This window comes from Struthio camelus, chromosome 5 (genome assembly GCF_040807025.1).
Source record: "Struthio camelus isolate bStrCam1 chromosome 5, bStrCam1.hap1, whole genome shotgun sequence".
In the NCBI taxonomy this organism is placed as follows: Eukaryota; Metazoa; Chordata; class Aves; order Struthioniformes; family Struthionidae; genus Struthio; species Struthio camelus.
Window position 1 is genome coordinate 23,878,684 of NC_090946.1, and position 16,009 is coordinate 23,894,692.

The 16,009-nt window shown below is 35.5% G+C and overlaps 1 protein-coding gene across 20 annotated transcripts in view; it reads right to left on the minus strand.

Annotated features, from left to right (window-relative positions):
- The window catches only part of SBF2 (SET binding factor 2), a 286,083-nt gene that overhangs the window by 178,446 nt on the left and 91,628 nt on the right, over positions 1 to 16,009 (minus strand). For 8 of the 20 annotated variants that reach the window (XM_068945055.1, XM_068945054.1, XM_068945064.1 and 5 more), the window contains exon 3: positions 6,459 to 6,512. The exons of the other annotated variants lie outside the window; for them this stretch is intronic. In XM_068945055.1, the coding sequence (XP_068801156.1) occupies positions 6,459 to 6,512 (54 nt within the window). The remainder of the gene's footprint in view (positions 1 to 6,458; positions 6,513 to 16,009) is intronic. 20 annotated transcript variants of the gene reach the window in all.

A 16,009-nucleotide genomic window follows, 5' to 3' on the forward strand; every position in this document is an offset into this window, starting at 1 on the left:
AATTCCTTTTTCTGCTTTTAGAACACTTAATATCTCCATTCCAGTGGCTTCTTCAAAAAATCTTTCAAAAAAATCTGCCTACTTCTGAACAAAACTAGAGAAGTTCAGACTAGAACGAGACTGCACTAGAGATGTGGCAATTGAAAAATAATGTTATTGCATACCAATATATTTGTTTCAAAAATCCCACGGTATTAATTATGACATTCTGAAGGAGTTCCTCTCAAAACTAACTCCTCACATCTCTCTATTCTAATCATTTTTACAGCAAGAAAGTGAAATAAAGGTGCTTGTGCAAATGCTGAAGAGTTTGGGATTTTTTTATTTTTATTTTTTAAATGCTTCCTCTCCTACTTTCCAGCCAAGTGCCTATAAAGATACCAGTATGGCATTTTAAAGAAAAAATCTGAGACCTGGAATCTAAAAATATAAATAAAGAAAGAAAATACGCTTTGCGTTACCTCAGGCAAAGCTAATGAGACAACCATGGACAGTAATCAAATTCACAGACTCACACCAATGTCAAATCAAATACAAATGTTAGGTGTCTGTGGCAGACATTTTCATGCAAGAGAGTTTTTTTTAAATATGTTTTTAACATCGCCAAAAAGTTAGAGTCCCAAATTTAAACTCTTAGGGCTTACTACTAAAATTTAATAGCACATAGCCTGATTTCAAAATTTCTTTTGCCAAGAAAAGCTTGTTAGTCAGTAATACGTGCTGCCAAATGGCACTGTCAGTCAGAAAAACAACAGTCAAACGGAATACCAAATATTCAACACAAATATGCAGAAGGCAATTTCAATGCAGCAATAAAATCAAGTGAGGCGTGACTTTGGTAAATTATCTAAATCTAAACAAGAATACACGTCTTTAGCCAGTGAATTATACTTTATTCAGGGGCAAAAAAGAAGCTACGGGTGCAAAATATTTGGCATGTAGAATATTTCTGAAGCAACAGTGAAAGTAGTGCAATGAAAAGGATATCATTATCAAAGAAATTCATTCTTTGTATTGTTTATGTTTTAATTTTCAGCATGAAACAGATTAAGAAGCATCTTCGTCCCTCTTCCCCTATTCAGCAATCAGTGCTCAGGAGTGGTTTCAAAAAGGCATTGCCCTACTTTCTAAAAGAATGCTTATTTTGTTTTTTTCTGTTATTACTGACTACTGTCTATACACCTTAGAAGATTGATAGTCATCTGAGGAGCCTGAGGCTAAGAAAATAGCTTCAGTTTATAAATATAAATGAGTATTTCATACACATTTAATGTGTAAGTCAAGCAAGAAATACAAATCTTCTCCAATGCACTTTATTTTTTTCTCTCTCCCCTACCCGACTTCTCTCTTTCTCTTTTTCTTTTGACAACACCAGCATTATGTTACAACAGCAGCCATAAACTTATGCAAGTCTTTAATATTAGAGTCTAGTGTTTCTTCCCAACTTGGTTTATATAGTTATCTATAAAATATCTTTCAAAATATGTACACCATGTCTAATTACCCCAATGGTGGATTTAAAAAAAAAAAATACAGTGAGATAATTAATGTACATCACTCAATAATTACAATTAGCACACATTACAATGTCAAATCAACTTTTATGACAAGAAATAGTTTAATATGTAATACTTCATTATTCCTTTAGAGCAACTGGTCAGTGTTACATATAATACTCCTGTAATACACAAAGTCCCTCATTATCTTATTTTTATAGCTCACACCTGCACAATCAGACACTAAATCACACTGTCAATATCATATCCAGCTTTGCTATGACAAATACATTGCAGAATACATTCTGCTGTACCCTAGGAATTGAAAAAAAATAGCCACTAGACTTATTGTAAGACTTCTGCATTCAAGATCTTCTAATTCCTTAGAACTCGCCTACCAGAAAAGGGTTCAATGACCCAACAATGACTCAACACAGAGAAGAGGAGACAGGAAGTGCATAGGTCTGTGCACGTGTGTAAGCATGTGGTAATACACATGCTGAAAGTATGTATACTGACATACGCAGGTATGCTAAAAGGAATTTTGATATGAATTGACAGAGGGAGGCCTAACAACAAAAAGGCCTCTGAACAACTGTTGAAGCAAAATAAACCTAGAGATTTGAAAGAGATGCCAATAGCTCCAAGATGACAAAATGCAGAATAGGAATTCTTGAAATATGCACATGAATTAAAAAGTCAGAATTTGGTCTTAAAATGCAGAGGAACAGTACAAGTTAGACTACAACATATGCTCCTAAAACAAATCATGAAATGCGTAATATATACCTAAAAACCCTCAAAAAATATACTCAGTGCTAACAAAACAATTATCAATTTCTTTTGAAATACACATCCTCTTAACACAACTTTACAAAATTACTTTCCTTTCAGGTCCAAAAAATGTCCTGGAGGAGCAGCAGAATGAATGACAGGAAACCAGATCAATGTAGGCAGCAGACTGCAAGTTAGAGTACTTAGTAATGGGAAGGGATATATGCTTCCAGATCACGTGTTCAGAGAGATTGTTCCAAAGCTTCCACCAAACATCTCCAAGTTTTGGGAGAGACCATACTCAACCTACCCAGGATTCAGCTCACTTCTGAATCTTGTCTTGTTTCATTCCTCCCCTCCACGGACTGAGAATTAACCGCATTTACTGAGACAGTATCTATCTATCTTCAGGTCTAATATTCCTCCGGAAATAATGCCCGCAAGTCGCGGTGCCAACTATCTCAGTGAATTATCATTACCTCTTTTATTTGTTTTAGACACCAGACATAAGTTAAAAAAACACTAAGCTTCCCTATTCTTCTATTTTCCAGTCCCAATACTGTTAACTCAGTCGTGCCTCCCAGCCTTAGGAGTCAGTGGACAACACCGACCCCAAGGAGAGCGCATCCTTCCCAATGCTAACACCAGAAAAAATAGGAGCACCACAGAACTCGCTGAACATGGCTAATAAGCTGAAATGAAGGCAAGAGCAGGAGGGACAATGAACATGCCAGAAGTGCTTTGTAAAGCTCAGGGAAGTTTTAATGGGTAAGCAGTCAACTAGCACAGCATTAGCACTTCTAGCACTGTCTAAGGACATCTAATCATTTACATGGGAGAAAGCCTGAAAAGAGAGAGCATCCAGGGACCATATCCTACAACTCACCATCTTGGCAGGCAAGCACTCACACCTACTGCTCCCACCAGCCACTGCACTATTCTTGCCAACGGGCTGGAGAAGCAAGTGGCAGAGAGAACTAGAACAGTTGAGTGCACCACAAACTTTATTCATCTAAAGAACTTAACAATTCATAGTGCCTGAACACTCACTATTGCTACTAGTTAGCACCTAAATTCAAAATAACTGAAGGAAATTACAGAAAAAGAGGTATATTCTGCATTCTTTCAGTCTGTGTATTTGGGGAGTTTAACAATACATCTTATATGCTTGCTGCTACTGTTTCCCATTTAGGGTCAGAATCAATTTCCCTTTTTGCTTGTGTGAGGTTTCACAAAGAAACAGAGGAGAAAAATATATAAACAGAGGAAAAGGTGGCTAAAAATCTAACAATGAAAAAACTTCTCATGGAAGTGAAAGCCTGGACTAGGACCTGAAATAAATTTAAAAAAAGAATGACTAGATTGCAGTATGAACGTATCCTGTTAAAACAACAGAATTCTCTATATTGGATACTCCTGAATTTTACTTTTCCACACAGCGTTAATCACAAAAAAAAAAAATATATATATATATATATATATATATATTTCCTGTCAGCACTCTCATCAAGAATAAAGCAAAATAAATCACCACACACAGTAGCACGAAAAAGCAGCTGAAAAGTTTGGTGCTTTCCATTGAGTTCCAGTTTCCTGTGCAGAAAAACAGAATCAACAGTATGAGACATACTTGTCCGCTGTTGCCACAAAACTGAGTTCGGACTACATTACGGGCATGTCTTTTGTGAGCGTGGTAAAAGAAATACCCGTATGCGAGTTAGTCCAACAAAAGCTCTAGTATAAACAAAAAGGCTTTGTGCCAGTGTAGATTCTTTCCTATGTGCTACTGGCCTGCCAGCAAAACAACTATTTTGAGCAAAGAGACTGCTCATTTCCACGAGGAAGGTTTGCATAATTTAGCAGCTCCTAAACTAGAGAGACAACAGAGTTTCCAAAATCTCTGTCAAAATACTTCAGCGAGGTTTGGCATTGAGAAAGTTTGTGCTTGTAAGCTCCTATCTAATCCTGGTACTCTCTTTTTCTCCCTTTTGGCATTTCTCTAATGCACTCCATCTCTGGAAGACATCTTAAATTTGAGTTCTGCATAAACTCCAGAGGATTGCAGTTTGTATGTTCTCTATTCTACCACCATACTATTATTAAAACAGAGTAAAATAAAATATTAAAGTTCTATTTGAAACTGCATGTCTGTTAAAGGGGAGGATTCTTATGCCATAAGATGTTGCTGGAATTAATAATAAAAAAAAAATTAAAAAGGAGAATGTGAGATAACCTGGTAAAATTAAACATTTTCACACAGATTGGCTCAAGTAGCTTGCATGCAGGAGAAAAGGGCTGATAAGCTCTTCTCCACCAACGTTAATATTCTGCAACTCTGAAAAGGGGAAATTCCAGGGGACTGGAGACTGCAGCCACTTTTTTTTTTTTTAATCCTTTAGCCAATAGGCCATTAATAACTTTTATTTTTGATATGATTACAGCATGGCTAATAAAAGCAACCTTGAGCATATAATATATTTGGCCTTCATTAGGATATTTGATTTGATGCCATGTGAAAATCACATTTTTAAAAGTACACTGGATAAAATTAGCAGAGCACACATTCTATGAATTAAAAGGTCAGCTTTCTGACAGGTCATAAAGACAACTGTTAGCAGAGACGTACATAAATGAAGCCACCTCTATTGGGATTTTTCAGAGATCAGTTCTTGGTCCAAAGCTACATGGTACTTCTATGAGCAATCAACAGTCATATGGAACGTCTGCTGGTAAAGATCACCAGTGAGTCAAAAATTAATAGGATAAAATTATGAGCATAAATTATTATTAAACTGATGGGAAACATAATAAAAATAATCATAATTTAAAACCAGACATTTTAATAAAATGAAATGGAAGGTTATGCTTGCCTGGTTTGGGGGTTTTTTTGTTTTTGTTTTGTGTGTGTGTAGTTTTTTTTGGGTTTTTTTTGTTTTTTTAACTTTAAGCTATTATTTACATGATGGACAGTTGTAGAAGGTCCCACCTCAAAGAAGCATTACTGGGTTACCTCCCTCCTCCCAGCTACACATTCACATCCCTTCCCATGCGCCAGTACCACCAGACTACTAAGAAAATCACTTTTTGAACACAATGGAGAGAATGCAGAACAACAGAATTTTCCAAGACCAAGAGATAAAACTGGGACTGGAAAACAAGCTTTGTAGTGTGAGGTATAAAGACCTCAGCTTTTTTAGTCTATTCCAGAGAGAGTTGAGAAGTATTTTGAGAGTAGTTATATGCAGATTAAGGTGTTTACTAGGAAGATGCTTCCAGAGGCTTCCAGAGATGAGTGCTCCCAGATCCAGTGTTTATAACATGATCCAGAGGTTGTCATCATAAAAATTCAAACCTCAAAATAAGATGTCACTCAATAGTCAGTGAAGGGGATTAAAAATAATTTTTTAATAAAAATATCACAGTAGGCAGTAGACATTATCCGCTGAAAAAAGACTCCTTCAAGTAACATTGAACAGCTTTCTGAAAGATACTCTTTCATCCAGCTCTTGGAATAAATTATTCAGCCTATGTGTGCGGAAACAAGTCGGCCCAAGACCATTGTGGAGGTCCCTCTGACCTGGGGATCTGCACACGAATCCTCTTGTTCATCTCCTTCTTTCAAAGGCCTGAGCACAATCCTACCACTTGAAGCTCTACGCTACGATACAATTATAATCAAGTCCCATGTGTCAGCACTTCAACCATTCACACACAGAGATCAGGAAAGAATTTCCACCCAGAGATCTAATTGGACATCCAAGTTTTTTTTGTTTTGTTTTAACCTTTGAATGAGGTATAAAACATCCAATAGCCAAAGCTAGGATACTGAGCAGGTTTGGCTGGTGCTGTGGCAAATTCTCGCTGACATATCTTGCTTTCATGATTAAGTGTCATATGGCCAGATCAATGGTTGAGAATGAATTTTCTCCCAAATCAGATTGGTAAAAATTCAGTGATTTGCTTTTGTTTGATTGTTTCCCTTCGCAGCATATGGCATTTTAGCATCGCTAAGGCAGGCAACTTCTTTAAGTCCAGGAGATGCTCTGGTCTCATCGTAATCTCAAAAACAGTTCCAGAAATTGTGCAAGCTGATAATATCTGGTGTAACTAAAATAGCTGGACACTGTATTAAGTATCAGTGGTGCTAATTAATAAACTCCAGTCACACTAGATAAATTGATGCATTACCTGTGGTCTTCTCTGTGAAGCCAGAAAGGGGTGGAAGGCATAAAAACTGGCATGCTTTAAAAAAAAAGTAAAATTTATTTTTTAATGAACAACACACTGACAATGTTATATCACTTTAAACTGTAAAATTTTGGTTCTTGGAAAGTAGCAAGTAGGAATGGGTATGAAGGCATGAATTATTCTTCAAAGGGGTTAGTAGGAATTCGGTAATTCTATCATATTTCGATAACTCAGTACAAAATAACTGGTCACACTTGGTACTTGTAAAATATTTTCCAGCTTTAAAATGTCAACAATTTTTAATTAACTAAAAGAACGCATTAATAAGAGAACTGAAGAATTTAAGATGTTTACTCTTCAGAGAAAGCACACGTTTTCCTCCATGTCCCAAGACAAGTAACATGCATAAGAAAAATATTCTACAGACATGCATTTGCACGTTTCTATAGCACGCAAGAGTCTTTTGCAGTGACAGCATGCCCATAGAAGGTCTTATTTCTTATTTCTTTACTGACAAGGTAATACCCAGTCTCTTCTATCCAAAAACACCTAGGCTGCCTTAACATTCTTTCAAATTGAACACCATAATTTTAGATCATCTCATAAAATATGTGGATTAGAAACAGAAACCACATCTTTTTTTTTGTATACTGGACAAGAGATTGAAAATATCTTCTTTCATGTATATTAATAGCAAAGAACTATTAAACAACAGAAGCAGCTATTGAGTAGTAGGAATGGATAAATGGAAAATGAAATGTTAAGGATCACATTCTTATTTAAACATAAAATTATTATGTTTCTTTTCCAATATTAATCAAATGTTAACGGTACTCCTATATATAAAAATAGGAACACTGCTCAACCATGGGGGTTCCCTTCTATTGTCCCATAAGAATACAGAGGAAACAGAAATATTTCAAGGCATCTGTAATGTCTTACATACTTTGTATAAAATAAAGAGCCAAAACACTTAACAGTACTGAATTTCATTCCAAATTATACCCAAGAGGAAGCCATCTGCAGGAAAAATAGTTAAAAAAAATTTTTTTTTTGACTTGGACATCACTTGTGCAATCCAGCTCTCTAAAAGGACAGCACGTTCTTTAGAAAGAGTGACTACTTATTCTTTCATGTTATAAGCAACATAAAAATCACCTGAAACCTTTTGGGCTTGTTCAATTAGTAAAAATAAATTATACAATGCTTCAGTTAAAAAATGAAGTAGTTCTTTTAAAAAAAAATTCACTTATCAAGAGTAAAATATTATTATATTGGTAAAAGCCATCTCTAGAAGACTATGAAACTGAAGTTACTCATAGCCAAGGAAAGCACTGTGGCCATGGTCAAGTTGGAAAGTCTGAACTACATTAGGTATTGTCATCTATCAGTGAAAGTTTGAAACCACTGCTCTAGACAACAGAAAACATCAGGTAACATTTCCATCAGGAGATAATAGCATATAGCTAAGCTATACATTCAAGATAAATCTAAGATGAGATATGTCAGGCAGAAGGTTATAAAGCACTACTAGAAGACACACTATCTATGCAGGTAAGATGATGTCTACGTCATAAATGCAGAAGATGTCAAACACTACTTTGCAACAACTGAGACATGATGGTCTTGTGTGAGCAGCAAGGACTGCAAAGTTGCCTACAAATATATTAATATCTTGTATCATTTCTCATGAGACAAAATGATGAATATGAGCAGAAATACCCTGCTGCATGCAGCATTTCCTGATGCATCAATGCTTCCTAGATTCTTAAGTCTTCAAAATATGAAACAGATCACACTAAAGAAAAATAACACGAGAAATATTTGCTGTAAACTCCAAAAAAAAAAAAAGTGAAAAATTGAAAATAACTATGCAAACAGACAAACATTAGAAGAAGAATATATGAGCTTTAACAAAGTCTGTATGGGTTACATTAAAAAAAAGCAGGGAAAAAAAGCAAAAAAAAAAAAAAAAAAGGGCAAAAAACCCTTTCAACAGTTGCATACCAGGAAACATGTGTTGACCCGTGACATTTGAAACTAGCAATACTATTCTAAACTCAACCTACAACAGCACAAAAGAAAAGCAGTTTTTCAAGAGTGTTTGGGGACTGCAAGAGCCTTCAGAAACTTTACAGGAATTTCCTGCTATTTCCATATTTGCTAGACAACATTATGCAATTTAATAATTTATTTTTCTTAAGTTTTGGGTAACAAGTAGTAGTCAATACCTGCAAGGTTTTGGCCCACACAGATCATTTCATATAAGTATCAAAATGATTTTTCAGTTAAGCATACATTTTATTTTTGCCAAAATAAAAAACAGTGGACAGAAGACAGTTTTTTCCTGAGCATCACCCCTCATATATCATCGTTATAATTCTCTTCTTACCTATAATATACAGCTTATGTACCCTACCATACAGTGATGGCTTTCCCATGCACTTTCTTTTTCTTTCTCTTAACACACCATGCTATTTTGTTATTCTTACGTTCTTATGTTCTTGCCCCTTTTCTCACTGGTCTTCTTCCAGCATCTCTAAAGCTCTCAACTCCTTCAGGTGAGTCTCCCTGTTTTAGCTTGCCAGTCCCTACTTGCATGATTTATAGTTGCCATTTTAGCTTTAATTATTTTTGTCAAGGTCTGTGCTTTAATCTTTTCATAAATATCATACATTTTCTAAAAGGCCAATTCTGAGAAGCACATACTTAAACCTCAACAACATGAAAACAGTGGCTGTGTAGAGGAAAAGCATAAATGCAGGCCTACACCTTTCTGTTATTTTTGCAAGCAGTCAGAAAATTATTGTACTGTATTTCATAACCTAGATTTCACCCAGAACAAAAGAAAACTCTCCATGTAAAGGCAGAGCTATGTTCTAATTTCTTCTTAATTTAGTTCAAATCTTGACTACATGAGTGTCAGCCTGGAAGTCAAATATCATAATTAATTTCATCTTTTGCAAAATCTGCCCTAAGGCTAGGAAATAAATATATTAAACAAGAATGACTCTGATTATTATTGTGAAGAAACTCATGCTGAAAGTGCTGGTCTGAAAGACTGAAGCTTGTATTTTCAGAGATGGTCCAGACTGAAATCAAAAAAAGCTGTAATATATCTAGACCGAAAATGCCAACTAGTTGACATGAGTTGTATTTTTATACTGACTGCCTGTTTTTTAATAATTAACTAGAAGGCAAACAACTTATTTTTTTCCATTTACAGTGATGTAATATCCAAGAACTATCTTGGATTCACATATAAAGATGTTTCTGCTAATCACTTCACATCAGCAGATGAATATTAACTGCTGCGTACAGAGACTCAGTCCAGTAAATGGAAAGTAATTCTAACTCTCATTCAGAGCTATTTCAAATCATCAATGATAAATACGAAAAAGTCTCTGCAAAGCTACTGATAAATGTGAACTGATTCACTAGAGCTAAAGCCCCAATGAAGCTAGGGAGAAGAGTGAGCTACCTCACCAAAGACCACATACTACCGGCGTTTTCACAGTGAACATTTCTTACTGAGGAGCTCAACATAACTCTATGACCTATTTGGAGAAAAAACAGCTTTGTAACAACTACTCTCTTTTTCAATAGAAAGATTTGGTCATACATACGGCCACATTAAGTTAAGCCTTATCAGTGATTGGCACTTATCTCTGCCTACCTGTTTTTGGCTATTCAATCTCTTTAAAATACAATTAAGACTACAGATTGAATTTATGCCAAATAATTTCTTCTTTCCTCCCCTAGTCACACAATTTCTGACACAGAATAGGAGAACTCCAAGTTCCAGGAAGGGTCCATCTTATATTTGCTCTCCTAAATGTGTACATAATTTGCTGTTATCTCAAGACAGGGGCTCATCTAAATGTTGTTATTATGCAAATAAAGCACAATTACTTCTGATATAATTTAAAAACTGTGTAGTAAGTCATCGCATTAGAAAATTCTAAAAAAGAGAACTACATGAATACACTGAATTGTTACTGGGAAACTTTAACTTTCTGTTCTTCTGCAAATTCAGAAAGAGAATCATTAAAATAAATACAAATAGGATGCCATAAAAGTTTGTAGCCTTCCTCAAACAACTACCTCAGTCTACTAACAAATCAAAATTATAAACTGCTTCTCATTAACTGAATCGCTTATAGCTAAAACTTACAAATTTTAATTTGTATTACCATGGAACTATTGACACATGCTGGGAACACTTTTCACTAGCACTCCTCCACATATCTGTATGGGGGGGGGGGGAAGGGGGAGATGAACGAAAGAGAAAAGTGACTTAAGCAGATGAGCAATGGATAGAGCAAAGGCAAAAATACTACAACATCCAGCTCAAAATTAAGCAGAGGGAATGAAAAGAACAGGTCTGCCAGCATCTGTACAATATTATCTGAAACCACATGTCATGGGAGAGCTCATTGACTAGTGTTCTTCATTTGGAAACCACAAGTTAAATAGTATCTCCAAGTCACAGAAATTGTCTTCAAATGTCCATCTGCAAAGGCATTTTTTTTTTTTTTTCCAAAGAATCTACAAGAGAACGGAAGCTGTCAGACAGCCCCCTCCATACTGCCAGTAATAGAACTGACGTCCCCATGCCCTCAAATCACTGATTCAGACTTTCTATGTTCCAAAATGAATGATATAATAACCACGCTAGGGGGAGGGGGAAAAGATCAACAGAAAACCCTCGTTTATTTCATTATCGTTAAACCAAAAGAAATTAACAATATATAATGATATACAGGCACTTCAGAGTAAGATGTGGATACATAAACAGACTGAGTGGTAGACCAAAATTTGAATCATTATCCACAAAGTCTATTTCAGTTGGTCTTCCCAGCAGAATCCAGGAAAATGTAATTCACTGCCATAACTGACCACCTACTCTTCCTGTCAGCCAGTGACCTGTACCTTTTTGACCCATTCCTCCCATCTAATTTTAAAGTCTTCCTTTATCTTATACTGTTTCCCATATAACCTCTAATAATTATCTTTCTTTTACATTCTGTTGATAAATACATGGTTTGAGATATCGCATCCCTTAATCACTATACCTAAAGAACAAACTAGTATAACCTCAACCCATTTTTTTTAAAAATTCTGCATGTAATTTTTTTTCCCTTGCTCCAACAGTATGAGCCCCTTTCTACAACTCCTTCTGGGGTTCTCTCTTTTTCCACACCGATGTCAAGATTCTTAAAACTGTAGACCAAGAATTTACGTTTCCCTTATATAATCTCTTACTCAGTGTTCTTTTTTTCCCCACTATTTTTCTTTACTATTTTTCTTATTTCATCACACACTTGACAGTAACTTTTTTTTTTTAATTCAGATATTCAATTCCTTCAGCACTTCCCAAAATCAATATACATTGGGAAGCCTCCAACTGTGCCTTGAAAATTCTCATTTCTGAGCTGTCCTCCTGTGAAGTGTTTTGGTTAAATTAGGACTTCTGGTCATGGTTTTCCTTAATTTTTGTAACAATATTTACCTCTAAATCCTTAGTTTATTCATTCAGCATATTCTTCAACTAATTCTCACAAACAATAGTATAAGAAACTTTAAAATCAAATCTCTGGCCATCCAACAGTAAGGTACGAGATTCAACGCTACTTTTTTCCTCCTTTCTCCTTAGTTATCCTGCCCTTGAACCCATATTTATCACTGTAATTACCGAGAGCTGTATCAAGCAATTTCATTTGGGACTGTACGAAGATCCTTCTTAATCCAAACCTCAGCGTGTAAGTGTGTGCTATTTCTTTTTGTATCCATTCATGCAGCTGAAGAACTCTCCTATTTCACTACCTTTTGCAATCCAATTCAACTTGACTGTCAGCAGTGCTCATTTTTATCATAAATAATTTGGTAGGGTTCCATTCATGATTGGCAACACTCCCTTTTTAAAATTTAACATGATTTTTTCATCCAGAAAATGTCAAAATTATTTTAAAGCTAGACACAATGCACTTTATCACAGGAAAGCTGCTGGAGAAATGTAGGCAGAATGCCATTACTCAAAATAGAAATTTAAAGAAAAAAAAAGTTCATAACACTCCTACATTTGCACGCAGAGATCGTCAATATCCACAGTGGGCAGACCTTGCTTTTTTTGGTCTCACCAAAAACTGCCCAATCCAAAAAATAATCCCCTCCCCAAACCACAAAGAGACAGCAATACTGTAGCCATGACTCATTCCTGAGAGAAGCATCAGCTCTTCCCTGTACCATCCTGAATTTTATTTGGTGTTTCCTTGCATATACTGAGTATCCTATCCCAAAGAGTCTGAGAGGTGAACAATTCCTAGGTAAACTTACACTTACTGGAAAAACCAAAGTGGCGAGCTGCAGAAAGAAAATCTCAGGCCTTGCCTCAGAAACAAAGTAGTCCATGACCTTTTTCCTAATCATGAAATCATAGCAATACATACCTTTAAAAAAAAAAAAAAACCCATAAAACAGAACTGCAGGTCAAAGTGATGACAGCCATTTCCAGAACAAGGTTACAGCATGGGTTATGCCTAAAACGCCACTTCACATGGTAATATAATGAAAATAGGTTCTCAACTGTCTTTTGATTAAAGACTTCACATAGCCGTAGAATTGTGAGGAAAAAAAATTGAAGCATGACCAAAATATATTGGTGTTGAGGCCTGCTTGACTTTCCAGATAGAAAATAAGAGTTCTAAAAGATTTTTTTTTTAATTCCTTTCATAAATTGTCACAACTCAATGATGGTAATACTTTAAGAGACCAAACCACCACTAGAGAGAGAATTTGTACCACAAGGACACTGTCATCAATCCAGAATAGTACCATTCTATTGGTATCCTCTTTGAATTGATTAAGAGTCTAAAACACTCCACTTTTCCAATACTCTGTGGGAATTAAAATGAAATTAGAAAGGCAATTCACAGATTGACTGTTTTGGGCAGTTCTGTCTTTAGGTTAACATACTGTAACAAAAACCTCAGAAGGGTTCTTCTCTTTTGATGTGGCTACGCAAAGAACACAAGATTTTAGAGAAATGCTCCCTTGAGGTGACTTTGCATAACGTGTATGGAAGACTCAGGAGAAGGCACAGAAATCGTACCGTAATTAAATCACTTCAAGTCTTACTCCTGAAAATACTTGGAACTGCAAACAAAAGTTTTTCTTCAACTTGGTCTTTACATTCCTGGTGCACAGATGTTTTGCAACAAGCTGTTGACAATTTTCAAGTTTCTGCTGAAAACAAAGATGTTGAAGTTTGAAAACAAAAACAAAAAACAAAACGTTGATTAGGACTCCTCAGAGCATTAACTTCTAATCTTAAGTTTTAATCTCTCTTTAGCCAAAAGAAACAATATATCTTCAAATGACCGATTCAAGTCTCAAATATGACCACATCCTCATTTTACGGGGCTATCATTTGCATTACAGTTATCAAAATGAGGAACTAAGTATTTTAATTAGAACTGTATCCCACTGTGACATACACTTAGCCTACCTAAGTATTTAACGTACAACTATTTCTTTTTATTCGCAATACAGTAAAGATACTTGTGGTATTTTTATCAGTCCAAGAGGCTCAAAGGTTTGTTTTTTAAATATAAAGTAATGCAGATAGACTGTTCTGCCTATGGGACATTACATAAAGGTTTAAATACAACTTTTGGCTATTGTACAGTTGCACAGATATGACAGTTTATGTAAATTCTTACAGTTTAGAAAGAATAGATATCCAAAACATGAAACAGGAAAATCTAAGCTCATCATTAGTTTCAATTAATTTTAAATAACAAAAAACATTCTTTTTTCAAATAAAGATGATCAAGAATATGTTAGTAGAAGACACCAGTTCCTGATGGAATACAGTTCACTTATAAGAAATATGTATGAATAAAGACGGAGACACATGCTAGAAATGAGTCAATAATATAATGCCAAAATTGTGGAAATCTCTGAAGTTTTGCAATTCTGGACATTCAAAAACCCAGAGCAATTTGCACAGAAAAGCTACACAATTTGCAATTTATGAGTTTAAAGACAAAAGAGGGGATTCATAAAGTTTGAGAGAAAATATACTTTTAGCTGGCAAGCACTTTTTTTTTTTATAGGCAAACCCTTTTTGCTTTATCTTGCTCATGAGACCCCGTTCAGACACAAATACATTTGTTAACCATTATCGTGAAGAAAACAAAGCAGCAGCAAGGTAATGTATTTGTACATTCTTAAACAAATCACCCATATTAATTCACTTTTCCATTTTTGATTTGCAAATTCCACTCCTATTAATAAGCAGCTTATTTTGATAAATCAGTTGATTCCATCTAACTTGGCAACTTTTTTTCAGATGAGAACTTTTTGTCATGAGACACTTCAATGAACTTGTGTGCATCTCTGCAGTATGTGTGAGCACATAATGAAATCCCAAGACACAACATGAAGTATAAAACATATTTTAAAATTAGAATGCAGACAAAGAAATGCCAAAATTAGAACATGAACAAATACCTATGAGAAAACTGATTTGTCCACTGCTTGAAAACACAATACTTCAAATTCCTTTCAAAATCCTGAAAACCCATAAACGCTTACACTAATCTTCACAATGAATTTGGAGTTTCTCCATGAAGAAAATCAGCCAACCAGATGTGAACGCATTTGAGTAGGGTTCTTTCTAAATCCAGGAACAAAGCAAAAACTCCTCCTCCAGTTCTACTGCAAACACATTAAAACAGATTGAAGTTTTCTATTTTTCACTGTTACACAAACTGGTAACAGCAATTAGTTACAGATCAATAGCTCTGCACAACACATATTGCCATTTGGAAAGAATGTTTAAACTTCCTTCTGGACAGAATTTACTAATTTCAGCTCAAGAGGAGCCTTGACGATCCCAAATCTAAAAAGCTTTCCTGAGCGCTAGGAAATTAATAGTGTGTGAACAGTCTTATAGGTAATCCAGCTCAGAGTAGAGGTAACCAAGAGAGACTGTCTACAGATGACTATGCAGAAACCACTGGGACAATTTCTGTACTGAATTTGTCACTGCTCCGGATCTCAGAACAGAGTGCACTGACGCCATTGCAGGTTCTAGGCAAACACAGCTCCAGTCAGGTAACTGCAGCTACACAAAACGCAGAAAATCCTTGCACTGTTTCCTACACCAAGCTAGCAGAGAGGTGGTAAAGTAACATTCTTATAAAACTATCAAGACCACAGTTAATCTGCAATTCAAACAGTCACAGCATGGACAGCCGCGTGTAGGGAGCTGGCCATTTCTTGCCAGTGTGCCGCTGCAGCCCAGAAAAGGATTTTTACCCTGCTTCTCCTCCTCTTTATAACCTACCATGACCCAAATGACTAGACGTGAGCAAGGGAAGAGTGGAAGAATTGCCAGTATGCTTTCTTAGCAGGCAGGAAACAGGTCTCACTATAGTAAGAAATTTGTATACAGATAAATAAATTTAATATAACAAATAATTTGTAATCCTCCTTTTGATAAGTAGCAATATTAAGTTTTATTGAATAGATAGCTGTTTTTAACA